This window comes from Bos indicus, chromosome X (genome assembly GCF_029378745.1).
Source record: "Bos indicus isolate NIAB-ARS_2022 breed Sahiwal x Tharparkar chromosome X, NIAB-ARS_B.indTharparkar_mat_pri_1.0, whole genome shotgun sequence".
Classification (NCBI taxonomy): domain Eukaryota; kingdom Metazoa; phylum Chordata; class Mammalia; order Artiodactyla; family Bovidae; genus Bos; species Bos indicus.
The window spans coordinates 38,964,912-38,990,503 of record NC_091789.1 but is presented as its reverse complement, the minus strand read 5'-3'; the positions used below and the strand labels follow the sequence as shown (position 1 = coordinate 38,990,503).

The 25,592-nt window shown below is 53.5% G+C and overlaps 1 protein-coding gene across 2 annotated transcripts in view; it reads left to right on the top strand.

The window, feature by feature from the left end:
* Positions 1–22,252, top strand: part of BCAP31 (B cell receptor associated protein 31) — a 29,073-nt gene extending 6,821 nt beyond the window's left edge. For both annotated transcript variants that reach the window (XM_019955812.2, XM_019955813.2), the window contains exons 5-8: positions 19,021–19,156; positions 20,013–20,133; positions 20,928–21,028; positions 21,896–22,252. In XM_019955812.2, the coding sequence (XP_019811371.2) occupies positions 19,021–19,156; positions 20,013–20,133; positions 20,928–21,028; positions 21,896–21,934 (397 nt within the window). In that variant the 3' untranslated portion in view covers positions 21,935–22,252. The remainder of the gene's footprint in view (positions 1–19,020; positions 19,157–20,012; positions 20,134–20,927; positions 21,029–21,895) is intronic.
* Positions 22,253–25,592: the final 3,340 nt, after the last annotated feature.

The following is a 25,592-nucleotide window of genomic DNA, read 5'->3' as shown; positions in this document are numbered from 1 at the left end:
CCTATTGGAACTTGAGGGCTGGCATGCTGCCTCCTGTTCACAGGGGTTCTGATGGAGTGAGGGGCTGGCTATTCTCAAGTGTGCTTACTTGGCAGGGAATAAGACATTGTGCTCAGGACAAGGGCTTCCAGGAGTATTGGGAAAAACTTACTGTGAGGTTACTCAGAAGTAGGGTGAGTTTGTGGATTCTTGGGCTGGGCTATCTTAATTCTAATCACCTGGACCTCCTTCTTTACTACACATTGGAATGACTGTCTTGGTTTCCCTTTTTCACACAAAAAAGTCAGTTGCTCAGCTGAGCCTGGTGTCTCTGGGTCAGAGTTGGAAAGTGACAAGAGGTGGAGCTGGCAAGGGCTTTTCAGGGGGATACACCTAATCCCAGGAGTGATCTGCAGGCCTGCCGTGTTCTACCTTCCGAGAGTCAGGAACTGAGAGTGCTGGAAGGAGTTGGACACAGAGGCCAGGGTTTTAGGGTTTCAGGAAGCTCCAAAAAAGTATGATCTTGTGGACTGAAACTGAAAGGGAAGCCGATCCAGAGGACTGAGTCCAACCGCAAGTGAGCCAGAGGGTGGGAAAAGAGAACTGGCTGTGTCTGAAGGACCACAGAGGCTCTTGGGGAGGATTTCATCTGGAAGTTAGAAAGGACAGAAAGAAAACTAAGGATTGGACTGCAAGAGGACAGGGAGCTTTTTTTTTTTTTTTTTTGGGAGCTTTAAGAATAGTATTGAGAAGGCAAAAGTCTGGTGAGCACTGGATCGGGAGCACAGTGAAGCCTGGGAAAAAGACAGTCCCCTCGGTGTTTCTGTGTAAAGTAAGGAAATGGTGGGTAGGGGGTCAGGGCAAAGGAAGCACTGGGATGAGAGAACTGAAATCCTAGATGGGCGAGGCGATACTGGAGCGCCCAGCTTCTCTGACTTAGTTTCCGCTTGGACTAATGAAATGATGTCTAGAGGCTCTGGAGTTCATTTGCAGCTGGAATCGCCAGTCCTTGAGGAATTGCAGGGTAGGAGAGATTCTGCACGACTGCAGACGGGCAAGCATCCCAGTTTCCAAAGGAGGGAGATAGTAGGTGAGGAAACAGACTGGGAGGGTCTGGTCTGACTTTGATGTCAAGCTGTGTTCCAGAAAGAACAGCTTGTATGCCTTTATTTATTTATTTATTTTAAAAATATAAGTTTATTTTAATCGGAGGCTAATTACTTTACAACATTGTATTGGTTTTGGCATACGTCAGCATGAATCCACCATGGGTGTACACGTGTTCCCCATCCTGAACCCCCCTCCCACCTCCCTCCCCATACCATCCCTTTGAAGAGAGAGGGATCACTGGCAACTATTGTGAGTGCTGGGGGGACAGGTTCTGTCAGTCTTATCCCTGCCTTTGCCCATTTGGGGTGTGTGGATTTTCTGCAAAAGGTTTGCCAGTCTCCGATTCAAGAAGATTCTTATGGACCAGGTGCTGAAGTGTGGGCACTGTGCTGGCATAATAGTGTAGTTGGGTGGGGTCCTAAGTCCCAGGAGTGGCTGCTGTATGGGTCACCTCCATCCAAATAGGGGTCTCAGGAGCTTGCACTCCATCGCTGGCCGGCTCAATGCTTCTCTGCTGAGGATATTTGTTATGGCGAGCAGGTGCAGGGAGAAATGGAAGTGGGAGGAGTTGAAAAACAGGTATGTGAGCTACTACTCAGAACCCACGGCCATCTAGACAGGTTTGCTGATGGGGCCAACTCGAATGAGACTTGAGTTTTTAACAGGATTACGTTTGCAAATGTGTGTGTAGGTTCATAAAGGGCAGCGGAGACAAGGCCAAACAGGAACTCAGAAAAACTTGGGCTTGTGCCTTACTGCAGCTTAGTAGGAGTTCGTGGCAGAGCTACTGCAGAAGCTCATGAGCTGTTAGTCCCCTCCAGTGAGGGCTGGAGGCACCAGCCTTGCTTGACTCAGTGTCAGCCAGTGCTGTGTGGAGGGTTGCAGTTGGGGTCCCACCTTTAAAGAGATGCTGGCAAAGCTCAGGTAGTGAATTTAGAAGTAGTCACAGTGCTGTTGGGTGGAATGGTGTTTGTTCCTCACGTACTGTGATTTTGAAGTCTGACTCTCCTGACTGCTCTGCTTTTGTGATCTCTTCCAGAAGAATGCCTCCAGGGCAGGTATTATCTGAGTGGGCCGGGGGACAGTGTAGCCAGGTGTATCAGATGAGTGAGTGTGTGCTCAGCTCAGTCCTCTGCAACACCATGAAGCTAGGCATTCCAGCTTAATTCCTGCAGTTGACTTTAAAAAACTGGCATAAAGCACTAGTCAGCGTCTAGTTCTAGCTTGACCAGTGAAGAGTAGAACACCACCACAGTCAGGGTGCAGAGCAGTTGGCAGTCTCCTTTCGAACCCAGACTGGTGAATTTAAAGAAGAGCAGTCGTCGTTTATATCTCTGTCTTTTCCTAAGCGGGGTGTGGAATCTCTAAGAGGAGAGTGAGATCTGGACCACAGGTCCAATGCGCTCTGTCCTCTCAGCTGCTTCCCCCACTGTGCTGTGACCTCTCAATCTGAGAAACGTGTAAGGAAGGTTTCAGCGAATTCCCTTTAAAATGTGTCAGACAGTAGCTTCTTGGGCCGGGTTGTTCCCGCAGCTCCCCATCTGTTTGTTGTCTGTCTTGGCTGAAAGAGGCTTTGCTGTACCTGCCACACTCTCCTGGATCCCTGTCCAGTAGCTGATCAAAAAAAAGGATGTGAAATTCTCGTGTGACTTTTTAGAAAAGGAAAGTGACCCCGAGGATCGGTGTGGATTCACTAGTTGTCCACAGATGATCTGTTTAGTTTCTAGAATTTTCCAAGATGATACACTCCTCCCTAGTCTAGGGGTCAGACCCTGTATGGTGGCTGTGACCCTTGAGGAACTTCTCTCTTTGCATGACATTAGCCATAGAACTGTTCTTGTCCAAATACACAGCTCATATGCAGCTTGCAGGAAACACTTTAAAAACACAACTATCACCTATGTTATTCTGATTACAGAAGTTATCCCTACTCACTGTAAACATAAACAAAGCCTCCCAAACTTCAAATAGTTGTGTGTGGTGAGAAACTGCAAGTTTTCATCTCCAGAGATAGCTATAGGTAATAAGTGGGATGTTTCTGAAACTTTTAAAAATAATCTTTTACATATATGTTAACTGTTTTCTTATGAGCACTATGGTTTTTTTTTTTTTTTTTTGCTCTGCTTTGACTTGCCCTTTTCACTCAATTATCTTGGCAGTTTTTCTAAATGACTTGCACAGACTTCTCCTGTACTTCATGGCTGTGCAGTGTTCCATGCTGTGAGGGCACCATCGTGTATTAAATCAGTTCCCTGGTCACACATAGGTGAGCTGGTTGGAAATTTTTACCATTAAAAAACCACTTTCCCACATTGATGCTTTCTAATCTGGCACAGGATGCTTCTTTTTTTCCCCTTTTTCTCTGTTTAATTATTGGAAATGGGATCTGTGGGATCCTCGTTCCCTGGCACCTAGCTGCTCTCAACGTGGCCTGTGGCCAGCAGCATTGGCTAGACCTGGGGGCTTGTTGGGAATGGAGACCCTCTGCCCTGCCCCTGGCCTGCTGACAAGGACCTGCATTTTGCTGAGCTCCCAGTGACCCTGGTGTTTAATTGTTAACCATTGAAAAAAATCAAACTATAGTTTATTTACAATGTTGTGTTAATTTCGGGTGTACAGCAAAGTGACTCAGTGGTCAAGTACATTTAAAACACTGGGCATACTCTCTCCCTCTCCTTGTGTACCTGGTTGGTATTTCCAGAAACCATGCTCTTGTCTGTCCTGTAGTTTTGGAAGCGCTTTCTCTTTGAAGACTGCCTTCTCTCCTCTGTCTGCCCTACATGGACTAGTTCGTTTATTGTCCTACATGGCTTTGCTTCCATGTTCCTCTCAACTTTTGTACACTTTTCTTTTGCATAAATGACCCACTAACTCTTGTTAGCCGTGTGCAAGTCTGTGTGAAAGAACAAGAGAGATGTCTCTCTGTCACGGCTGGGTCAAGTTTAGGTGTATTAGATTGTTTTGCAGAGTCCCACTCACGGTCGTAGCTCCATAACCAGAACATCATTGTACAGGAGACAGAGCTGCTGCAGGAATACTGAGGGAGAATAGTTGTGTGTGTGAATTGTTTGGGTTCTGGTTCGGCTTGAAATCAGTAAGGACTTCTGTAATAGCTTCATAATTCAGGGGGCCTTTGTGAGTGGAAAAGGGCAGCCCAGGAGAGAGGGAGCACTGGAGAGATGGCCTGAGTTGCACAGGTTCTAAATGGCCAGCCCAAGCCTCTGCCTAGTTCTGATACCAGTTCGGATGCCCGCTTGTTTGTGTTGGTGTGAGCTCTTAGTAACAGATTGTTGGTTTATAGTCTGCCTCTGACTGTAGACTGGATTGTAGGCTGTTTTTTCCCCTGGATTTTGGTAGGAAGGTGCCTGGGTCAAGCACATAATATATGCATCAGCCTTAGCCTAAGTTTTAGGAGTCCAGTGACTTTAATCTCTTAGTCCCTTTTGTACTCTGAAGATTATTTATTTGGCCACATTGGTCTTACTTGCAGCCTGCAGGATCTTTGCTGTGTCATGTGGGATCTTTCTTTGTGGCCTATGGGCTCTCTAATTGTGGCACAGTCTCTGGAGTTCACGGGCTTCAGTAGTTGTTACATGAGGGCTCAGTTGCCCCATGGCATGCGGGATCTTAGTTCCCCACCCAAGGATCGTCACGTGCCTTGCAAGGCGGATTCTTAACCACTGGACCACCACGAAAGTGCCCCTATCTGAAGATTATTAAGCCATCTGAAAGTATATAGCCTTTGGAGGAAGTTGAGGCTTTAAATAAACAAATAAAAGACATCCTCTAAAATGTCAACCAATGTTGCCACATGCCTTTTTTGAATATCTTTCTAGACTGATATCAGTTACCATTTGTTAAGGATTCCATGTGCCAAGCACACGTTAATTTTTACAGTAGTTCTGCAAAGCTGAGGTTCAGAGACCCAAGTTCCCAGAGCTAGTCATCAGCAGAACTGAGAATTCCGATTTAAAGTGATAGGACCTCAGCACCTGGGTTCTTTCCCTACAGCAGCCACACGCGTCTTCACATTGGAACTACCACAGGCGAACTTGGATCTCCCACTGTCCGTCATGAACATTGTTCTACTACAGCCCATCAGTTTCCAGCGTTCTTACGAATCTTCTAGTTCCCCGCTGCTGAACATCAGGCTCATCCCCCCAGTTTTCTCTCATAAACCAGGAAAACCCCTCTCAGTTGCCACTTTGCATGCCTCTCAGCTGGACCTCCTGGTCATAGTGTTTGTGTCTGTCTTCCTGTTTTTCTCCTGCGAATTTGCACATGTCTCACTGGCAGGTACTGGCCCAGTCCCAGAACCCAGTGGGCTGTTAGAGAAGGAGCACGTGGAGCAGGGTAGATGATTCAGGAGTGGCCAGAGACATGGTGGAGGGTTTTTAATGCCAGTTTCAGAGTGTGTACCTGACCTCTGTGTGGTAGAGTGCTGCATTTTTCCAGCAGTGCTGTGCCGTGGTCCAAGTTGCACATTTGTACTTGGCAACAGCACCTGGGGTGGGGTAGTTTTTAGCGCAAGAGCACCTAGAAGCAGGGGGCGCAAAGGGGAGATCACTGAATTGGGAGATGCTGGTGGCCTGAACCAGGTTTCTGAGGTGCTGGCCGGAGAAAGGAGGGGAACTAGTGGGGACCCCAAGCCTTGGAGGCAGAAGCGGTGGTGGTTCTGCTGTGGGTGCCCGCAGAGTGGCAAAACCCAGAGGAAGACTGGTACATGCATGTAGGGGAAGGGAGCTCGAGAGGCCCACTGGAAGGTGCGAGGAAGCAGGGGCTGGGCAGTGGAGGGGGGTGGCTTCACGGAGGGGTCGAAGGATGGCGGATGGGTGAGAGGGCTGGGCGACCACTCCCTGGAAGCCAGGTTAAGGGTAATGAAGGCCGATTCAGGGAGAGACAAGACTAGGGGAGAGAGATAGCAGGTTAGTGGTGAGGGGACCACAGAGGGAGAGAGCAAGGCTAGGAGAAGAGGCTGGGAGTGGCACTGGCTCCTCCTGGGTCTGGGGTTAAGAGCACACAGCGGGGAGAATTCCCTGATGGTGGTCCAGTGGTTAAGAATCCGTGCTCTGACTGCCGAGGGCTTGGGTTCAATCCCTGGTCGGGGAGCATCACATCCTTAAACAGGTGTGTCCTTCCTCACAAAGCTCTCCCCTGCTGCTCCATGGTTGCTCTGATGTGGGGCAGCTTGCTACCTTCCCAGGTCTCAGTGCTTCCTGCTGAGAAAGCCCAGCTGTGGGCTGGGCCACGAAGTTCGAGAACAGCTGTCTCCACACAGAAGGCTGGGGGAGCTCTGCCCATTTTTCTCATCACAGGTGATTCCCCAGCTCCTGTGGTATCTTTTTCATTCGTTTGTTTGTAATTGTCAAACGTACATATAGCATCAAGCAGGCTATCTGAACCACTTTTTCATTCTTCTGTCATATATGAGATTGTCAGACAGGCTTTCTCATATTCGTTGGTTGCTGTTTTGGCCTGGCTGCATGGATCCTAGTTCCCCTACCAGGGCTTGAACCCGGGCCCTTGGCACTAAAGGCACAGAGTCTTAACCACTGGACCACCAGGGAAGTACCTGCCCCTCCAAACCATTTTTAGGTGTGCAGCTCAGGAGTGTAGTTCAGGCAGCCCTCCCAAACTCTTCATCTTCCAAACGGGAACTCTGTCCCCCCTCCACAAACCAGGGAGCTTACCTCCTGAGCTTCTCTTCCTCGGTGTCCAGAAAGCGCTGCGTCATCTCAGTAGGCTTCCTGCCCCACAGTTGCCCTCATAGCCTGTCTGCGCTGCCTGGTCCAGCCAAGCAAGCTTTCTGATGGTATAAAACCGCCCCACCGCCCCTGCTTCCAGTGCCTTCAGAGTGGCTTTGACATCAAGGCCTGACCCTGAGACCTTCGGGATGTGACCCCTTCCTGCAGCCCTCTGAGTCTTTGCTTTGGTCTCTCTGTCATGAACCAGCCACGTGGGGCCCCTTCCCTATTTCCGTGGCCTCAGCCTGGACCCCCCTGACCCCCACCTGCTGGCCTGCCAGTCAGCCTAGAACCCCCGTTTGTGCTTCCTGCCTTTCTCATCCTGTGGTCCAAGGCCTGTGTTGTGCTGACCTCCAAGGCCCTGGTGGCCTGGGACATGGCCACCTAGGGTCACCCCCTCTAGTCTTGCCGGCTCCATGCCAAGGGCCAGGCACATACACAGGGCTGCCTTCCCCTTTGGGCCTGAAGGGAGTGTCTGGGCAGACAGGGCCGGCTTCAGGCCCGTGTCTAGGTTGAACTCCTCGAGCTGCTGTGCCGACTGTTCTAGGTTGGATGCCCAGCTCTTCAGGTCTCCTTAGCACTGAGCAGGAACGCTGGGGTGGGGGGAGTGCGTGCGAAGACACACGTGTTGAGGACATGGATGCTGCTGGTTCTGGCGCCGCGCTGTGGGTCTTTGGTCCCTGAGGGCACGGTGCAGGTCACCATTTAGGATGTACCCGGGCACTGTGCACTGTGTCTCATCTGTTGCCTTCGTGCCTCCTTCCCTGCTCTGAGTGGGGCTGCAACTGGCCGGTGTCCCTCTGCAGTTGTGGATGTGGCTGCCCGGCAGCTCTTGCTGGGCTGAGGTTTGCAGGTTCTAAGAGTCAAGCTCTGTTTTCTTTGCCTTTGAGGAAATGTGAATGGTCAGGACCAAAGCAGTAGTTGCATCCAGGCCCTGTGTGTGAAATTGCTCCATCTCTAACGACCTGAACTTGGTCCGCGGTTCCCTCTTGTTTTCTGCCTACTCCTTTAGGGCTGGGTTCTGTCGCCACAGTCAATACGGATGGGGTGGCCTGGGCTTTCTTGCGAAGTTCCCTTCCCCAGCGGGATGTAATAGCCCACAACGGCCCTGAGAGGCAGGCAGCTGTAGTGAGAGTGGGTGTTGGAATTAGCTGGGTTTGGGCCCTGGGTCTGTTACTGTTGAGCCATGTCACCTCGAGGAAGTCACTCAGTCTCTGGAGCCTTTTCCCTCCCTGGTTAAATGGCTGAGGATGCCTTTTCACAGGCTTGGTGTAAGGATTAAGGTGACCGGGGCTGTGTTCTTGGCATCCTGTCTGGTCTATGGGGATTGCTTCATAAACAGTGACTGTTCCTGGTATCACCCCAAGTAGTGAGAGAGTTTTGTGGGATTTTCCCCACTTGTGTGGTGGGCTGTGCCACAGAGAATGCCAGGCCTGGCCCTCAGGGTCTTAACTTTCCAGGCTGGGCACAGGGTGGGGAGAGTGAGTGCAGGGGGAAGAGTGGAAGGCCAGGAGAGGCCGGCCGAGGAGGGGTTTGGGGGGAAACACCAAGGAAGCCTCAGGGCCCTGGCGTCTGGTTGGATGTTGCTGGGGGTTCTCAGGCCTGGCTGAGCACTGGAGGCAGTAGAGAAGAGCAGCCCCCTGCGGGTGTCACTCAGTTTCAACAGCGAGTGTGTCCTTGGCCAGTCTAGTTTGATCACTCCCGTTATCCTCTGGAGTATTTTGAAGCCAATCCCAAATAGCATGTTTATAGGCAAAATAGGATTTTGGCCTATCACTTTGAAAAGAGAGGGATTTGGTTAAAAAGTTTTAAGCACGCTAGTATTTTGCATATGAGAACCTTAGAGTAACTTCATAGTAACCAACTTAGTGGTGATTGGTCACATTTCCCAGATTACTTTGCAGGTTTTGCTTATACTTTTTTGAAAGTGAACATGAAAGTGAAAGTCGCGCAGTCGTTTCTGACTCTTTGGGACCCAGGCCAGAATTCTGGAGGGGGTAGCCTTTCCTTTCTTCAGGGGAGTTTTCCAACCCAGGGATCAAACCCAGGTCTCCTGCATTGCAGGCGGATTCTTTACCAGCTGAGCCACAAGGGAAACCTAAAAAAGTATATTTTTTTACTCTTGCTGTAATCCACATCTAAATAAAATAACTGAGGGGTTTTTAAAATCTGATGCTCAAGATCATCCCAGAGATAAAGTGATTTAACTGAAGGGCTGACCTTAGAAGGCCAGGTAGAGGGATTTCCTCTTGATCTGTCAATCAGCTGCCATCATTTTCTGAGACTTCAAATACAATAGTGCTTCAGAGCTAAGCACTGAATAACAGACTTTTTGATAAGTCCATTGATTTCTAGTCCCCTCCTCCTCCAGCCAAAGTCGCCCAGCTGCATTAGTGTGCTGGTGTCCTGTGGGTGCTAGGCCCAGCAGGGGCTCTGATAAAGTGGGGACTGCGGTAAAGTGTGGGGAGTTGCCTATGAAGAGATCACGGAAGACCATCTGACATGCATTGAAATGAGCATCAGCTTCTTTTAAAATTGGATTTTTTGCTCAGCTACTTGGTTTTGGCCAAAGAATTCTCTTCCTCATACTCTAAAGGCAAATGGCAAATGAGCAGTTTGGGGGCACGGTGCCAAACAATAGGGGCTCAGTTTTCCTGATTCCAAGGTCATGGGAAGGAAGCCTGATGTTCTAGCAGGGCCCCTTTCTCGGAAGGCAGAGGGCAGGAGGCATGGAGAGCAGGTCTGTAGATGGGAAGGACTGTGAGCTCCTCCAGCCCAGCGCCATCTGACCAGTTGCCTCCAGGCTGGAAACATGCTCGCTGTGAACAAGTGTGGCTGCTGTGACTGAGGAGTTGATTTTTCATTTAATATCATTTCAGTTCAGTCGCTCAGTCGTATCCGACTCTTCGCGACCCCATGGACTGCAGCACGCCAGGCTTCCCTGTCCATCACCATATCCCAGAGCTTGTTCAAACTCATGTCCATCGAATTGGTGATGCCATCCAGCTATTTCATCCTCTGTCATCCCCCTTCTCCTGCCTTCAGTCTTTCCCAGCATCAGGGTCTTTTCCAGTGATTCAGTTCTTTGCATCAGGTGGCCAAAGTATTGGAGCTTTAGCAGCAGTCCTTCCAGTGAATGAATATTCAGGACTGATTTCTTTTAGGATTGACTGGTTTGATCTCCTTCCTATCCACGGGACTCTTAAGAGTCTTCTTCAACACCGCAGTTCAAAAGCATCAGTTTTTCAGGGCTCAGCATTCTTTATAGTCCAACTCTCACGTCCATACATGACCACTGGAAAAACCATAGCTTTGACTAGATGGACCTTTGTTGGCATGCTTTTTAACATGTGTCTAGGTTGGTCATAGTTTTTCTTCCAAGGACCAAGCGTCTTTGAATTTCATGGCTGCAGTCTCCATCTGCAGTGATTTTGGAGCCCAAGGATATAAAGTCTGTCAGTGTTTCCATTGTTTGCCCATCTATTTGCCATAAAGTGATAGGACCAAAATATTAATTTAAAACGGAAAGGCCACCAGTGGCCTCTGCGTTGGATCGAGTAGCTGATACCACCTCTAGTCCTTGGCTTTGTTCCCTGTTTGGGCCAGGCCTCTTTCCTGGGCTCATTGCCTTGCAAGAGACACTTTGCTTTGGATTGGAGTACTGTGTGGGGCTTTCCTTGTAGCTCAGTCGGTAAAGAATCTGCCTGCAGTACAGGAGACCGGGGTTCGAACCCTGGGTTGGGAAGATCCCCTGGAGAAGAAAATGGCGACCTCTCCAGTATCCTTGCCTGGAAAGTCTCATGGACAGAGGAACCTGGTGGGCTGCAGTCCATGGGGTTGCAAAGAGTCGGGCACGACTGAGTGACTAACACTTACTGGCTGTGTGGGGCACATCTTGGGTGACTGCTCCCTCCCTCTGAAAGGTTGCTTCTGCAAGCCGAGCCATGACCTCCAGAGGAGAGGAGTTCGAGCCAGGGTCAGAGACGAGGCTTAACTACTTGGAGCATTTTGTGTAGCGAAGTTTTATTAAAGTATAACAGGTAGGGAAAGCTTCTGGCATAGACATCAGAAGGGGACAGAATATGTCTGTTAGTAAGCTTATTAATCAGATAAGAGAGATACCTCAAGGCTGAGGGGTTTCACCAGTCCCCTTTCCCACAGTGTATGTGCATGTTTGAGATAGGATGGTACGAGGTGTCTCATTCCCCCCGGCCATAAAACAATTGACATGAACACTGGTTTGTTGAACCATTATCAGCCCAAGGTTTGAGAAAAGAAAAAAAGTTAATCTTGAACCACTTTGAAGAAAGGCAGATTCTAAAGCGAATACATAGTTCCATTAAGAAAAACATTTCCATAAGAAAAACACTTGTGTGTGTGTGAAAGTTACTCAGTCCTGTCCGACTCTTTGTGACCCCATGGACTATACAGTCCGTGGAATTCTCCAGGACTTACTGGAGTGAGTAGCCTTTCCCTTCTCCAGGGGATCTTCCCAGCCCAGGTCTCCTGCATTGCAGGTGGATTTTTTACCAGCTGAGCCACAAGGGAAGCCCAAGAATAATGGAGTGGGTAGCCTATCCCTTCTCCAGCAGATCTTCCCGACCCCAGAATCGAACTGGGGTCTTCTGCATTGCAGGTGGATTCCCTGATAGCTCAATTGGTAAAGAACCTCCCTGCAACCGGGGTCTCCTGCATGGCAGGTGGATTCCCTGATAGCTGAGTTCCATGTAGGGTTCTAACTATTGCTTCTTGACCTGCATACAGATTTCTCAGGAGTCAGGTTAGGTGGTCTGGAATTCCCATCTCTTGAAGAATTTTCCACAGTTTGTTGTGATCCACACAGTCAAAGGCTTTGGCGTTAGTAAAGCAGAAGTAGATGTTTTTCTGGAACTCTCTTGCTTTTTTGATGATCCAGCAGATGTTGGCAATTCGATCTCTGGTTCCTCTGCCTTTTCTAAATCTAGCTTGAACATCTGGAAGTTTTCGGTTCATGTACTGTTGAAGCCTCACTTGGAGAATTTTGAGCATTACTTTGCTAACGTGTAAGATGAGCAGTTGTGTGGTAGTTTGAACATTCTTTGACATTGCCTTTCCTTGGGATTGGAATGAAAACTGATCTTTTCCAGTCCTGTGGCCACTGCTGAGTTTTCCAAATTGGCTGGCATATTGAGTGCAGCACTTTAGCAGCGTCATCTTTTAGGACTTGAAATAGCTTAGCTGGAATTCTATCACCTCCACTAGCTGTATTCGTAGTGATGCTTCCTAAGGCCCACTTGACTTCACACTCTAAGATGTCTGGTTTTAGGTGAGTGATCACACCATTATGGTTTTCTAGGTCATTAAGATCTTTTTTGTATAGTTCTTCTGTGTATTCTTGCCACCTTTTCTTAATATCTTCTGCTTCTGTTAGGTTCACACAGTTTCTGTCCTTTATGGTGCTCATCTGTGCATGAAATGTTCCCTTGGTGTATCTAATTTTCTTGAAAAGATTGGTAGTCTTTCCCATTCTACTGTTTTCCTGTCTTTCTTTGCATTGATCACTGACGAAGGCTTTCTTATTTCTCCTTGCTATTCTTTGCAACCCTGCATTCAGATGGGTATCTCCTTTTTTCCTTTGCCTTTAGCTTTTCTTCTTTTCTCAGCTATTTGGAAGGTTGTGGTGGAGAGTTCTGACAAAACATGGTCCACTGGAGAAGGAAATGGCAAACCACTTCAGTATTCTTGCCTTGAGAACCCCATGAACAGCATGAAAAGGAAAAAAGAATGGACACTGAAAGATGAACTCCCCAGGTCGGTAGGTGCCCAATATGCTACTGGAGATAATGGAGAAATAACTCCAGATAGAATGAAGGGATGGAGCCAAAGCAAAAACAATACCCAGCTGTGGATGTGACTGGTGATAGAAGCAAGGTCCAATGCTGTAAAGAGCAATATTGCATAGGAACCTGGAATGTTAGGTGCATGAATCAAGGCAAATTGGAAGTGGTCAAACAGGAAATGGCAAGAGTGAATGTCAACATTTTAGCAATCAGTGGACTGGAATGGGTGAATTTAACTCAGATGACCATTATATCTATTAATGTGGGCAAGAATCCCTTAGAAGAAATGGAGTAGCCATCATAGTCAGCAAGAGTCCAAAATGCAGTACTTGGATGCGATCTCAAAAATGACAGAATGATCTCTGTTCGTTTCCAAGGCAAACCATTCACTATCACGGTAATCCAAGTCTATGCCCTGACCAGTAACGCTGAAGAAGCTGAAGTTGAATGGTTCTGTGAAGACCTACAAGACCTTTTAGAACTAACACACACAAAAAGATGTCCTTTCATTGTAGGGGACTGGAATGCAAAAGTAGGAATTAAGGAGATACCTGGAGTAACAGGCAAGTTTGGCCTTGGGGTACAGAATGAAGCAGGGCAAAGGCTAACAGAGTTTTACCAAGAGAATGCACTGGTCATAGCAAAAACCCTCTTCCAACAACACAAGAGAAGACTCTACACAGGGACATCACCAGATGGTCAATACCGAAATCAGATTGATTATATTTTTGGCAGCCGAAGATGGAGAAGCTCTATACAGTCAGTAAAAACAAGACCGGAAGCTGATTGTGGCTCAGATCATGAACTCCTTATTGCCAAATTCAGACTGAAATTGAAGAAAGTAGGGAAAGCCACTAGGCTATTCAGGTATGACCTAAATCAAATCTCTTAGGTTTATACAGTGGAAATGACAAATAGATTCAAGGGATTAGATCTGATAGACAGAGTGCCAGAAGAACTATGGACAGAGGTTTGTGACATTGTACAGGAGGCAGTGATCAAGACCATCCCCAAGAAAAAGAAATGCAAAAAGGCAAAATGGCTGTCTGAGGAGGCGTTATAAATAGCTGTGAAAAGAAGAGAAGGGAAAGGCAAAGGAGAAAAGGAGAGATACACCCATCTGAATTTTATGTATGTAGAGAAGGCAAAAAACCCTGCAGTTTATTTCCTCCTGCTGCCTGGGGAGCTCTGGCCTCCCTACCTGTTACCCACTCACCTCCCACTCTGTCCAAGTAGCCAGAGTGCCCCCAGTGCATTTCAGCACTGGAGCATCTGCCTGGGGTGTGTGGCCTCTTTTGGTTGCTCTCTGTCCCTGATTTCAAGAAGGCAACGTGACAAGCTCGCTCCTGTTCACGGCTTCTCTTCAGCTCCAGAGGGCCTGCCGCCCCTGCGCTCTGTATCTGGCCTTGCTGTCCCCAGGGTAGACATCAGGGCTTAAGCTTGAGTTGCTGCAGGGCCTTGGCCTTTCCCCGACCCCCTCCTGTTTCTTCTGACTTCAAGGGTGAAGAGGACCTCTGAGGGCTGAAATGTACTCCTGAGATGGATGGATGGGGGCAGCCCTCAGAAAATTTTTCCCTGGACAGTTTCTGAGTCAGCTCTCCTTCCCCTTCTGCCGCCTCCTTATTTCTGTGACTCCAGACTCATTAGGGTGAGAGTTCCCTGGGGCCACTTCAGCCCTACTATTAGACTTTGCCTGTGTCCTTGGCCTCAAGCTTTTGCTGGGGCGGCACCTGGCTTTCGGCTCCTCACCAGGGTGGCCACCTCCCCACGCATCTGCACCGCAGCCTCTGTGTTGCCTTGGCGTCCACCTGCGGCCCAGGGCACCACCTGGGACAGGGTTGTAGTCAGCTTGGAATGTCAACAGGTGGCGCTGTGACCCCAGCTTCCTGCTCGCGCGGTGCAACAGGGTAAGGGAAGGTGCCTGCCCATTTGTCTTGTCCTGTCGTGTCCTGAGGGCCGAGTGACCTGGTAAATGCTCATGGCAGGATTGGCAACAGCCAGGGTGGAGCGGGGTGGCCACAGGCCTAGAATATTCCATTTGGGATGTGCGAAGACACTCCTTCTTGCTCTCTTCTCAATTCCTATGAAGCCAGCCCTCCCCTCCAGTTCACCCAGAGGAGGCAGACAGGATTGGTGGAGAGCACCTGTGAAGCATGTCCCTGCTGCTTGATATGCTTGGCTCTCTCTCTACTGCCGACTCTTGTTTACTCAACCTTTTAGAAAAGCAGGAAAGCCCTCCTCAGTGTCCAGAAACATCTTACTAGGTCTCTGGGGGTGACATTTGTCCGCCAAGGCCACTTTTGGATTCTCTTATGGTTTGGGCCCTGACGTCTCCCTCTGTTACTGAATGTGTTTATAACCCAGACCCTGGGCCCCTCTGCCAGCCCTGTGCCTCTGGGAAATCCCTTTGGCGGTGGCTTCTCACCTGTTGTCCAGAAATGGCTAAGAATAGGTACCTGCAGAACAGGACTTGGGCGGTCGAGCTGAGCGTGATGGAGCGGGGCCAGCAGGCATGGGGAGAGCAGGCCGCCAGCCTTCTCTCTAGGCTGACTGCCATCTCTGCGCTGTTGAGACTTGGAGATTCTGAAGTGGAGCACCTCCCACCGTGTGCCCTGCTCTGTCCTGGGTCTGGGTCCCAGGGGAGACGCAGAGCATTCAGGAGACAGACAGAAAAAGGGTGCACTGATGTGCCTGAGAGGGAGCGGAGGGTTCCAGGAGCTTTGGAGCTGGATCTTGGGTAAATGAAGGGCAGGCCCAGGAGCATGGGGCCTAATGTGTCAGGGGCAGTAAGAAGTTCTAGAATGCCGACTCCTGGGTAGGCATGGGTGGCCATGCTAGGGAGTGCCGCTCTTGGTTTTTCCGGGTAACTGGCAGGGGCACCCTTTGAACTTGGGCCGGGGCACTGGGCTCTGCCCCCAGCTTTGATGATGAATGTTTTCCCAAGTGCCTTCTCAGCTACCATGGCAGTCACAAGCCTAGCTGGCTTATCACCACAGGTCTGACATGGCACCTGCTGTTGCCGTTTGCTGTCACCCTATGGTTCAACTGACGGGCAAGCCCTGCCCGTGTCAGCCTGTGTCCCCCTCGCTGCGGCCGGGCTGAGGAAAGGCTGAGTCTGGGGAGAGCCAGGGCCCTAGACCCACGTTCTGTCCTGGCCAGAGGTGTGATCTCACCGCTGCGGGGGGCGGGAGACGTCATCTGCTGGGCCCCTTCCCAGTGGACCTGGGACAAGAGGGTCGGGAGATTGAGGGTGCTGTCCCGGGCCTGAAGGCATCTGTAGCTGGGCAGCCAGGTGAGGAGCAAGTGACACGGTGATGTGGGGAGATGATCAGGAAGAGCAGGGACTGTGCAATGGGCGGAGGGGACCCTGGGCATTCAGGAGAGGCTTTGAGGGGAGAGCAGGCTGGCTCTTGAGTCATCAGTGAGCGCGCTCCACCAGGAGGGGGACTGGCGAGGGCTGACATGCAGCGGCATGGAGATGAGGCAAGCGAGGACTGGTGTGCTCACGCACAGCCAGCAGTTCGGTGTTACTGGAGCAGAGGGCCATGCAGGTGGGGAGGGGATAAGAGCCAGCTCACCGACGGCTGTGTGCCAGCCAGAGGCAGTAGGCGGGCATCAGGGATCGCAGCAGAGGGGTGACATGGTCAGACTGTCTTGGAGAAGGGTCACTGGCTTTCCTTCGGGTTGTGGTTTGCAAAACTGTATGATCAAGGGTAGGGAGGAGGCCAGTTAGGAGCTGTTACAGTCACCCAGGAGAGAAGCAATGAGGCCTCAGGAGGACTGGGGCTCCGGGTGACATGCAAGTCCGAGAGCTCAGGTAGATCAGCGATGCCATCTACTGCAGGGCTGGTTGGCTTGTCTTGGATGGGCTGAGTCGGCCATGCCTTGGGGGGACACAGGAGCCACCAGAGGGTAGGCTGCCGGATGTCAAGATCTGGCCAGGATCCTGAAGGCAGGCATTTGGGGGTGTTGGAGGGAAGGGCAGGGAAGAATTGCAAGGGGATGACCTGTCAGCCGCCCCAAACGCTACAGACAGGCTGCTCCTGGGATGCAGCGGTTACTGCTGGTGGCGTGGTCAGGGCAAGGCTCAGGTCAGTGTAGGTTGGGGCGTGGAGGGGCCAGGGGATCCGTGAGGGCCTTGGGCTGCTGGGCAGGAGAGCCTGGAGGGATGAGGCTCCTGGCGGAGGGAATTACCCGGAATTGCCAGGGGCTGGGTTGGAGGAACAGGTCTAACAAGAAAGGAGAGGACAAGGATGAAGACGGTTGGTATGAAAGACATGTGGCGGGGGCAGGGCCCTGATCCTGGAGGCTCCTGACCTGAATCGGGGAGGCCCTCACGGTGGGCAGTTCTGGGGCTCGGTACCACGTGTTTGCTCTTGCTGCTCACCCTGGTTCTCCGTAAGTGGGGCTGGGCCCGGAGGGCCCCGAGCAGAGCTGGGCCCGGCCTTCCTGGCTCGGCCGCTGTAGTCACTCACAGCCCTGCCGCAGTCGGCCTGTGGGGGCCGGCAAACAGGGAGTGTCACTTTGGGTTGGCCCGCCCTGTCATTGCCAGCTGGGTCTGCCAGGTGGCACACGTGCCCTCCCCCCCAACCCAGTCTCCAGCTGGGAGGAGCAGCTGGCTCCACCCCACCAGGATCGTCTGGGGGCTGCCTGTGGGCTCGGGGTTGAGTGAGACTTGCCTTTCCTGCAGGGCTCCTCCGGGGACCGCCACTCTGCCTGTGTGCCTCAGGCACATTGCTTCTCTCTCTCTGGCTCCCGGGGCGCTCGAGAGGTCCCTGCATTTCCAGGGTTCCAGCCTGGTGGGGGGCAGGCTGGTGGGCAGTCAGGGCTGAGACAGGGAAACCTGAGCCCCAGGCCACGAGGTCCCGCTCGCTAATTTTAGAGAGCACATGTCACTGGAAACTCTCCCTTCCTGCCAGGAATCAGTCGCCTGGCTCTCCCCGTCCTGACAGGGGCCCCTGGAGCCGCTCTCTGAACCAGGAAGCGTGATGGGTCCCTCACAGCCCCCATGAGTCGCTTCGCCTCGGGCTCATCCCTGGCAGGGGCTCGGCCAGGACGAGCTGGGCGTCTCGGCCCTCCCGTCTCTCCCTGCTCCTCTCAGCCGGTGTGAGTAGCGGGTGTCCACAAGAGCCCTGAAGAGGCCGGAGATGATGCCTCAGAGCAGGCAGCCTCGGTTGCTTTGTCTCCTAAGAGTGAGCACATCGTTGGGGAAATACCCTTGCTGAGTCCTCCCCTTGCCCCTGGGGCCCTGGCTGTCCTGCACCCTCCTCTGGGCAGTGACTGGGCAGGTCCATCCTAGCCTTTGCCCTGCTATATTCTGTACTCCAAGGCCAAACTTGCCTGTTCTTCCAGGTGTTTCTTGACTTCCTACTTTGGCATTCCAGTCCTCTATAATGAAAAGTACATCTTTTTTGGATGTTAGTTCTAAAAGGTCTTCATAGAACCATTCAACTTTAGCTTCTTCAGCATTTTGGGTTGGGGCATTGACTTGGATTACCATGATATTGAACAGTTGGCCTTGGAGACGAATAGAGATCCTTCTGGCTGGCAGCAGCGTGGCTGGTCTGGACCTGAGATGTGTACCTGGGCCCTGATCCCTTATCCTCTGTCCCCCTCACCCTGGGAAACCTAAGGGTGGTGATCCTGTCTAACACATGTGCTCTGGCAGCCGCCTGTGGACTGCCTATGGGAAGGGCCTGAGGAGAGGTGTCTCCATCTTGCAATCGCCCTCGGGTGTGGTTCCCTGGAAACTGAGAACATGGCGTGGTTGCCAGCTCGGGCCTTGGGGTCAGAACGGGCAGGAGTGCACATTCCAGCCACATTGGTTTCTGGCTTGTAAGCGATGGCTTCAGCAGCCTGAGTCTCTGTTTCCCTCTGTAAAATGGGGGCAGTGGTAGTGTCTGCCTCCCCAGGTGGCCTGCACGATTCAGCTGGCCCGTTCGAAGTGCCCCCAGCACGGGCTGCTCCGGGTGATCAGGGCAAGTGCAGCCTTGCAGCAAGGAAAGGGGCATTGGGGCTGCTTTGGCATGTCTGGGCTCCGCCCTGCAGTGCCGGGTTCTGGGCCTCCAGGCTGGACGTAAACCCGGTCCCCCTTGTCCTGTCAGGCCCCTGCTGCCTGTGCCTTCGAGGCTGGAAGAGAGCCTCAGGGCTGCAAGCAGCCTTTTGGGGGCATTAGCAATCATGGTGGCGGAGGACAGCTCCCAGCTCCATCTCCATCTTTGCCCTCATGTTGGCTCTACGTTGCTCTTCTCCAGGCTGGCGATCCAGAAGGACAGGTCTCGGTTGGAGGCAGGTAGAGGGTGGGCGCAACCCAAAGAAGTTCATGCAAGCCATTTTTTTCTCTCCCTTCGTTTTATCAACAATTATAGTCTGCTTAGACGCCTGGTGACTCTCATCTCCCAGCAGGCCACGCTGTTGGCCTCCAACGAAGCCTTTAAAAAGCAGGCAGAGAGCGCCAGTGATGCAGCCAAGAAGTACATGGAGGAGAACGACCTGCTCAAGAAGGTGAGTTGGGTCCACCTGACCCCCTTCCTTCCCCTCACCACGAGACATTCTTCGTGGGCCTCGGAAATATGTGACGCTGCTGTTGTCCGAAAAGTGAAGCAGTCAGGCAGACGGACGAATGGACATTTTTCGCTGTGGAGGGCGGGTGTGTGGGAGGGGTCTGGGGGTCATGGTGGGCAAGGGGGCACCCCGGCTATTCTGTTTGCCTCCCTCTGCTATAGCCAGGTCAGACTCTTCCCTGATAAAACCTACTCCCTAAGGAGCCGAGCCCTGGGCTGCGAGCATGGGGCAAGTTAGCACAGAAACACCCAAGACAAGACGCCCCCCCCCCCACCGCCCTGGTCTTCCTGAGGATGGCTATCAGCTGGGGATGAGGTGGGGCAATCCTCAAAGGCTTGTCTGAGGAGGTGAGGTGTGAGCCAAGCTGGGGAGGAGGAGATGGACGGAGCTGGATTCAGAGGCAGAAGACAGTTGGCACAGCAGCGCTGTGTGGGGGCTTGGCTAGAGTGAAGGGTGGCGCTTGGGGAGAGGGAAATGGGAGGGCCTGGGTCAGTTGGGGGTGACTGGCCACAGTCCCCAAATGACAGCAAGTTGAGTTGTTGGCTAGCCTGGGGGTAAACTCGGAGGAGCTGCTGAGAACGGAGCCAGGGCAGGCAGGGCATGTGGCCTGTGAGCTGTAGCAGGTGGCTGGGAACACACAGTGGCCTGATTCTGTGCTGACATTTCCGAAGGGGCAAGTGCCCAGGGCAGCTTGAGGAATCCCAGCTCAGTGGCGAGGACGGACCAGGCCTCCTCTCCCTCCCTCCCCCGTCCCCTCCTCCACCTGAGTGACCTGGATCCTTGGCGCTCTTCCTAGGAAGCTGGCAGTGTCACCAAGTTGGGTGGCAGGGACAGCGAAGTGAAGGTGCAGGAAGAGAACAGGAGCCTGAAGGCTGATCTCAAGAGGCTGAAGGACGAGCTGGCTGTCAACAAGCAAAGTGAGTGCTACCCTCAGGTCGCCCGTGGCCCCCAGAACTCTGGAGCCTCCGCGGGTGGCTGCCGCACCTTCTGTGCCAAAGGATTCATACCAAACTCGCACGCAGGCTGAAGAGCTGGGCAAAAGTAAACAGTGGCTCCCAGCTCGCCCAGCCGAAACCCAGCTGGGGTTGGCCTCAGCCATCGGGGCTTCGTGGTTTAGCAGTCTGTGTAGAGTCCCAGCAAGGAGGGCCCAGGCACCCCAGAGATGCAGGGGCTACCTCCAGAGCATCTCAGCCAGTGCCAGGCATGGGGAATGGCACTCTGTGTCTTGTCAGCAGGGGCCTGGTGGGTGGGGAAGGCAGGCTAAACCAGAGCTGCTAGAGATGCTCCCATCTGCTTTCTTCGTAAAGCCCTCTCTTGACATGTCTCTTGTTCCCAGCTTCAAGGCTGGGGTCCTGCTGCTCTTGCCCCGAACCTTTTCAGAATGTTTCTCCCAGGCCCCCAGGCCCCGTGAAGTCACTCCTGCTGAGAGCCACACAGGGTATCTCCATGACAGGGTTTGGGGGGAGGGAGCCCTAATGTCTTCCTGTTGCTCCGGGTTTGTTGGCCAGGCCTCTCCCACTTCTGGAGACTCGCCTTCTGGATGCTTCCACAGCACCTGGTGGAGGAGTCTTCTTGAGAGGAGGGGTCTCCCAGACACTCTCACTGGGGACGGACCTGGGGCAGCCACATCTGCTGTCTCCAGTAAACGGCACTTTTCTCCCTCAACCTCATCTTTTCATTTTCCTTCCTTCGCCATTTGTGCTCCCCCCAGAGCTGGAGAAGGCGGAAAATGAAGCTCTGGCCATGCGGAAGCAGTCTAAGGGCCTCACCAAGGAGTACGACCGCCTGTTGGAGGAGCACACGAAGCTGCAGGTCAGCCCCTCAGCCTCCAGGCCGATCTCTGTCCGCTTGGCGAGGCCTTGGCAGCAAGCTGGCTGCAGTCTCTCCCAGTTCCCCTGATTTTCTCTAGTGCTGCTCCAGCCAGTGCCAGTCTGGGCCCCAAAAGCCGGAACCCCTCCTTGGGTAGGAGGGCTGTGGCCTGGTAGATGGCTGTCACTTAGCAAGGTGGCCTTGGTCTCCAGGCCAGCCCTTTGCACTGTGGGCCTTCCCAGCCTCGTGCCCAGCATCAGTGCCCTTGAGAAGAGTGCCTTTCCTGCCGTGTACCCCTGGTGCACAGTTTTGAGCCCCCCTGACTCCTGTTCAGGTTCACTGAAGGGCCCCAGCAAGTACCAGAGAGATTCATGGGAAACTCCCCTCCCTGCCCCAGGCCTTCCCTGCGCTGGGGCAGAGAGCAGGGAGCATCACAGGTCCTAGTCACTTGCCCTGTTTCCACATGCTCTGGGAGACCGGAAACTCGGCATGAGGGCTACGGAAATATCCCTGAACTCTGACAGCTTGACTGAGTGCTTGGGGGCCCAAGTTGGGGTGCCACAGAGGGTGGAAAGGCTGTGCCCAGCCCCCAAAGGAGGACCAAGAGCTGAAGTCGAGGGCAGGCTTGAAGGCAGGACGCGGGAGGGACTTGGAAATGTGGAGGCCACCGTGAGGATGAGGGGGGGTGCAGGTGAGGCCCGGGAGACAGGGCTGCTCAGGGGGGGCTTCCCAGGCTTGTCGGCTGCCTGGCGTGTGGCGAAAGGGGTGCCCAGCCAGGTCTTTGGGGCTGAGGGCACTGGAAGGCAAAGGGGAGGGGTGCACCCTGGCCTTCCCCCCCCACCGCTTTGCAATCTTCTGTCCCCTCTGCAGGCTGCAGTAGATGGCCCCTCGGACAAGAAGGAGGAGTGACGCTCCCCGGCCGCCTGCGGCCGGCTGCCGCTGCAGGGCCCAGCCTCGCTCGGTACCGCCACTCTCTCCTTTGCGCTTCTGTTTCCTCATGCTGCTTGCTGTTCCACGCGCTGCCTGCATTCCTTAGGGGACCCGGGTCCCCCCCCCCCCAGAATGAGCCAGGCTGCAGCGGGGCTTGCTTCTCACTGGGCTAAGCCCCTCGATGTTGCGTGCTGATATTCTGGGCTCCTAAGGCCCCCCTCCTTCGGTCCTGCCGCAAGGCAGGCAGAGCAGGAAGGATAGCTTCTTGGGGGGCAATAAAGTCTGTTGTGTTATGTCTGTGCTGCGTGCGTGTGACTGAGGCCCCCTTGTGATCCCCCCGCCTGGACCAGCTGAGACACTGTCCAAGCAGGCAGCTCGGACAGAGACTCCGGCCCCAGGCTTGGCCCCAGAGGCCTGCAGGACGCTTTTCCCTGCCTTTGTTCTAATTCCCAAAGGCTCCCTCCTCCCAGGCTGGGTGCGGGCTCGAACTTGCCCCGTCTATGCCCTGCCTTGGGCACCCCAGGCCAGGCCCGGCTTGACGGCCACGCAGGGCATATTGGTCCTGTCATCTCCCTGGGCCCAGGGGAGCTCGGGAGACGCAGGGAACCCACTGGGCTTCCGGGTGGCAGCCTCGCCCGCCTCCTCTGGGTCCTGTTCATCACATTGAGGCCAGATAGAGCATGGCAGAGTGCCACCAGTCCCTCCCTGCCCTGCCCCCTCCTGAAGGTTTCCAGGATGACCTCTGACTAATGCCGGCGAGAGCGAAGACGTGCCCTTGGTGGTGACCTACGCCTGGCCCAGGGCAAACAGAGGAAGTGGGCAGAGCCTCCAGGTGGCTCTGGGGTCCCCTCCGCCACCCCATGATCCTGCTCTGGCCTGGACACCCCCTGGGCTGGCTTGGCAGGTGGCCGCCATCAAGGAGGCTCTAGTGTTTTTCTCCTGCTTCTGAGGACTGGGTGAGGGGGGTTGGGGGCAGGTCAGAGGTGTTTTCTGTTGGCATTCGGGGGCCCCTGGAAACGGGTGCAGACAGCCAGCCTTGAGCACCAGCTTCTCCCACCGGGCTCAGTCTGGTGGCTCCCTTAAGCAGTGTTCTTTGCCCATGTTCTTGTGGGGAGTGCCACCCCCGTTTCCGGTGGCCTTCTAGGTGGTGTCTGCCGCGGAGGGAGGCTGCAGATGACACCCTCTGGTTGCTATGCCAAGGCTGAGAGCTTGTCCCACTTTTCCAGGAAGTGTTCCCTGACTACCTCGGCCTTCCTGAGCTTGCCTTGCTCTGAACTCCTGCAGGCCAAAGTCCGCACCATGGGCCCTTAGGCTCTTCCCCGGGCTGGGCGGAGCGGAAGCAGCTAGCTGGGGAGGAGAAGAGAGTGACGGGGATGGCCAACTCTTAAAAGTGGAAAGCATGGTGCCCACCTCACTTAAGACTGGAGGGCCAGCTGTGGGCACTGCCCCCTCCAGCCCATTCTGAAGGCTGCTTTCAGCCGGCAGCCTCTGCTCAGAGTGGGGCTGTAAGCCACTGTACCCAATAGTCTTCCCTGCCTTGCTTGCACCTCTGGTAACCTCGTGGGCACCACAGGGCTGGGCTGATCCATACCCTGACCTCTCTCTCCCACTGCTGGTCCGCATGTTCTCTGTCTGCTGCAGGGACGGGTTCCCTAGTTAACAGGACCCAGCCAAGCAGCATGACCTCTGTCAAGTGCCCCTTACTGCACTGTTGATGTTTTCTGACTCTTTGGTGGCCTGGTGGCAGGTGGCCTGGAGGCCATTTGGCAAGAGGTGACAAGGATGTGAGCCAAGGCACGGCTACAGCTAGAAGAATGGAGATGTGAAGGAGCTGGTGTGACTCAGGGTCAGAAGACCCCCTGGAGGAGGAAACGGCAACCCACTCCAGTATTCTGGCCTGGGAACTCCCCTAGACAGAGGAGCCTGGTGGGAGGCAGACACAACTGAGCACATGCAGGGTGGGGAGTGGCGAGGGTCTGGGGCGGTAGGGACTGTTGAGTTGGAGGGTGCGAGGGCCTTCTTGGGAAAGCCACACTGGTGGTGCTGAGCTGCCAGCGCACAGGCTTCTTGGGGTTGTAGGTGTGGCGAGAGCAGAAGCTTGTAGGATGAGGAGCCTTTCAGAGAAGGGTGGGACAAGGGTTGGGTTGGCAGGCCAGGCGTTGGCACTGCAGCGGCTGGGCCACCATCTCGCCAGGGAGGCATCTCTGCCAGCTGAGGCTCCAGAGGCCCAGGTTGACTTGGGGTGGGGCCTACTCAGCTGATATTCCTCCCCAGGCTCCGGTGACCTGCACCCTGTCCAGGTTCTCCTTGGTGACCACCGGAATGTTTGCTTGTGACTGGCACAAGCCAGAGCCCACCCCTGGCTGTCCAGTTAAGAGCTCAGGCCCTCCCCTCACTAAGGGGTCGCTGCCTGGCTAAACGGGGAATGGCCTGTGAGGGACTGAAGAGGAACCAGTTGTCCGTTTTCTCTGAAGGGCCACCCCATCCCTTCTGCTCAGGCTGGCATTCAGAGCAGGCAGCCGGTGCCCTACCTTGACGCCCACCCCAGGAAGGCCCGCCTCAGCTGATAAGCGGACTGGCCCTGGCCACCTGTATGTCTGTGTCTGACCCCATCCTCCCTCCTGTTATTCTGGATGGATCCTGAATGGGTTTCCTTGGTCTACTTCTTCCCCGCCACACCTCTGAAACCTCGTGCCAAAGCGTGTGTAATCTCAGACTTCCCCCGGAATCATTTTCAGGATGGCAGTTGAATGGCAGTAAGTGCACTTCCGTCGTGTGCAGCCATCCCCATTGCGCATCTCCTGAACTGTTCCCTTATTCCAAACGGACACTGTCCCCATTGAACACTAACTTCCCCCCTCCCCCCCACTTTCTTGGAATTGCACTCCTCAGAGAAGTCAAGTCACACAGGATGTGTCTTCTGGCTGCTTTCTGCCACGTGTCATGTCTCAGAGGTTCATCCATCTTGTTGCAGGTGTCAGAATTTCCCTCATTTTTCAGGATGGAGCTCCTTTTCTTTATTCCTCTTTGCGGAGACGGGTTGCTTCCACCCCTTAATGCCATCCCGATCAGGTTTTTGCCTTTGCCTTCGCCCCAGGTTTCTCATCCTGTGTGATCTTATCACCAAAGCTCCGACAGAGCCCATCACCCCCTCCTCCCTGACACCTGGAGGGGATGGTGGGCCCTCACATGTGTGTTCTGGGTGGTGGAGGGGTGTCCCTCCCAACTTTCCTGACTCTGCAGCCAGCTCCCCCTCTGCTCTGCCACATCCAGAGTGTCCCAGGGCCCCAGGGCTCGGTGCCTGGGCCAAGGCTCCCTCTCCAGCTGCCCAGGGACTCATCCAGGCTCAGGGCCGTCTTTATGTAATGAGAACTTCCAAAGTTCTGTCTACAGTGCAGACTTTCTAGAACTTCAAACTCCTTGTCTATCTGCCGACTAGACATTTCTACTTGGTAGATAACACTGTCCCCTCTGAACCTCGTCTCCCTGGTGCAGAGCCTGGCAACACCACCCAAGAAGGGGTCCCAGCCATCCACAAACCTGTTGGTTGTTCAGTTGCCAAGTTGTGCGCAACTCCTTGCAACCCTACAGACTGCAGCATGTCCACAGGGTCATTGATGTCATTCAACCATATCAT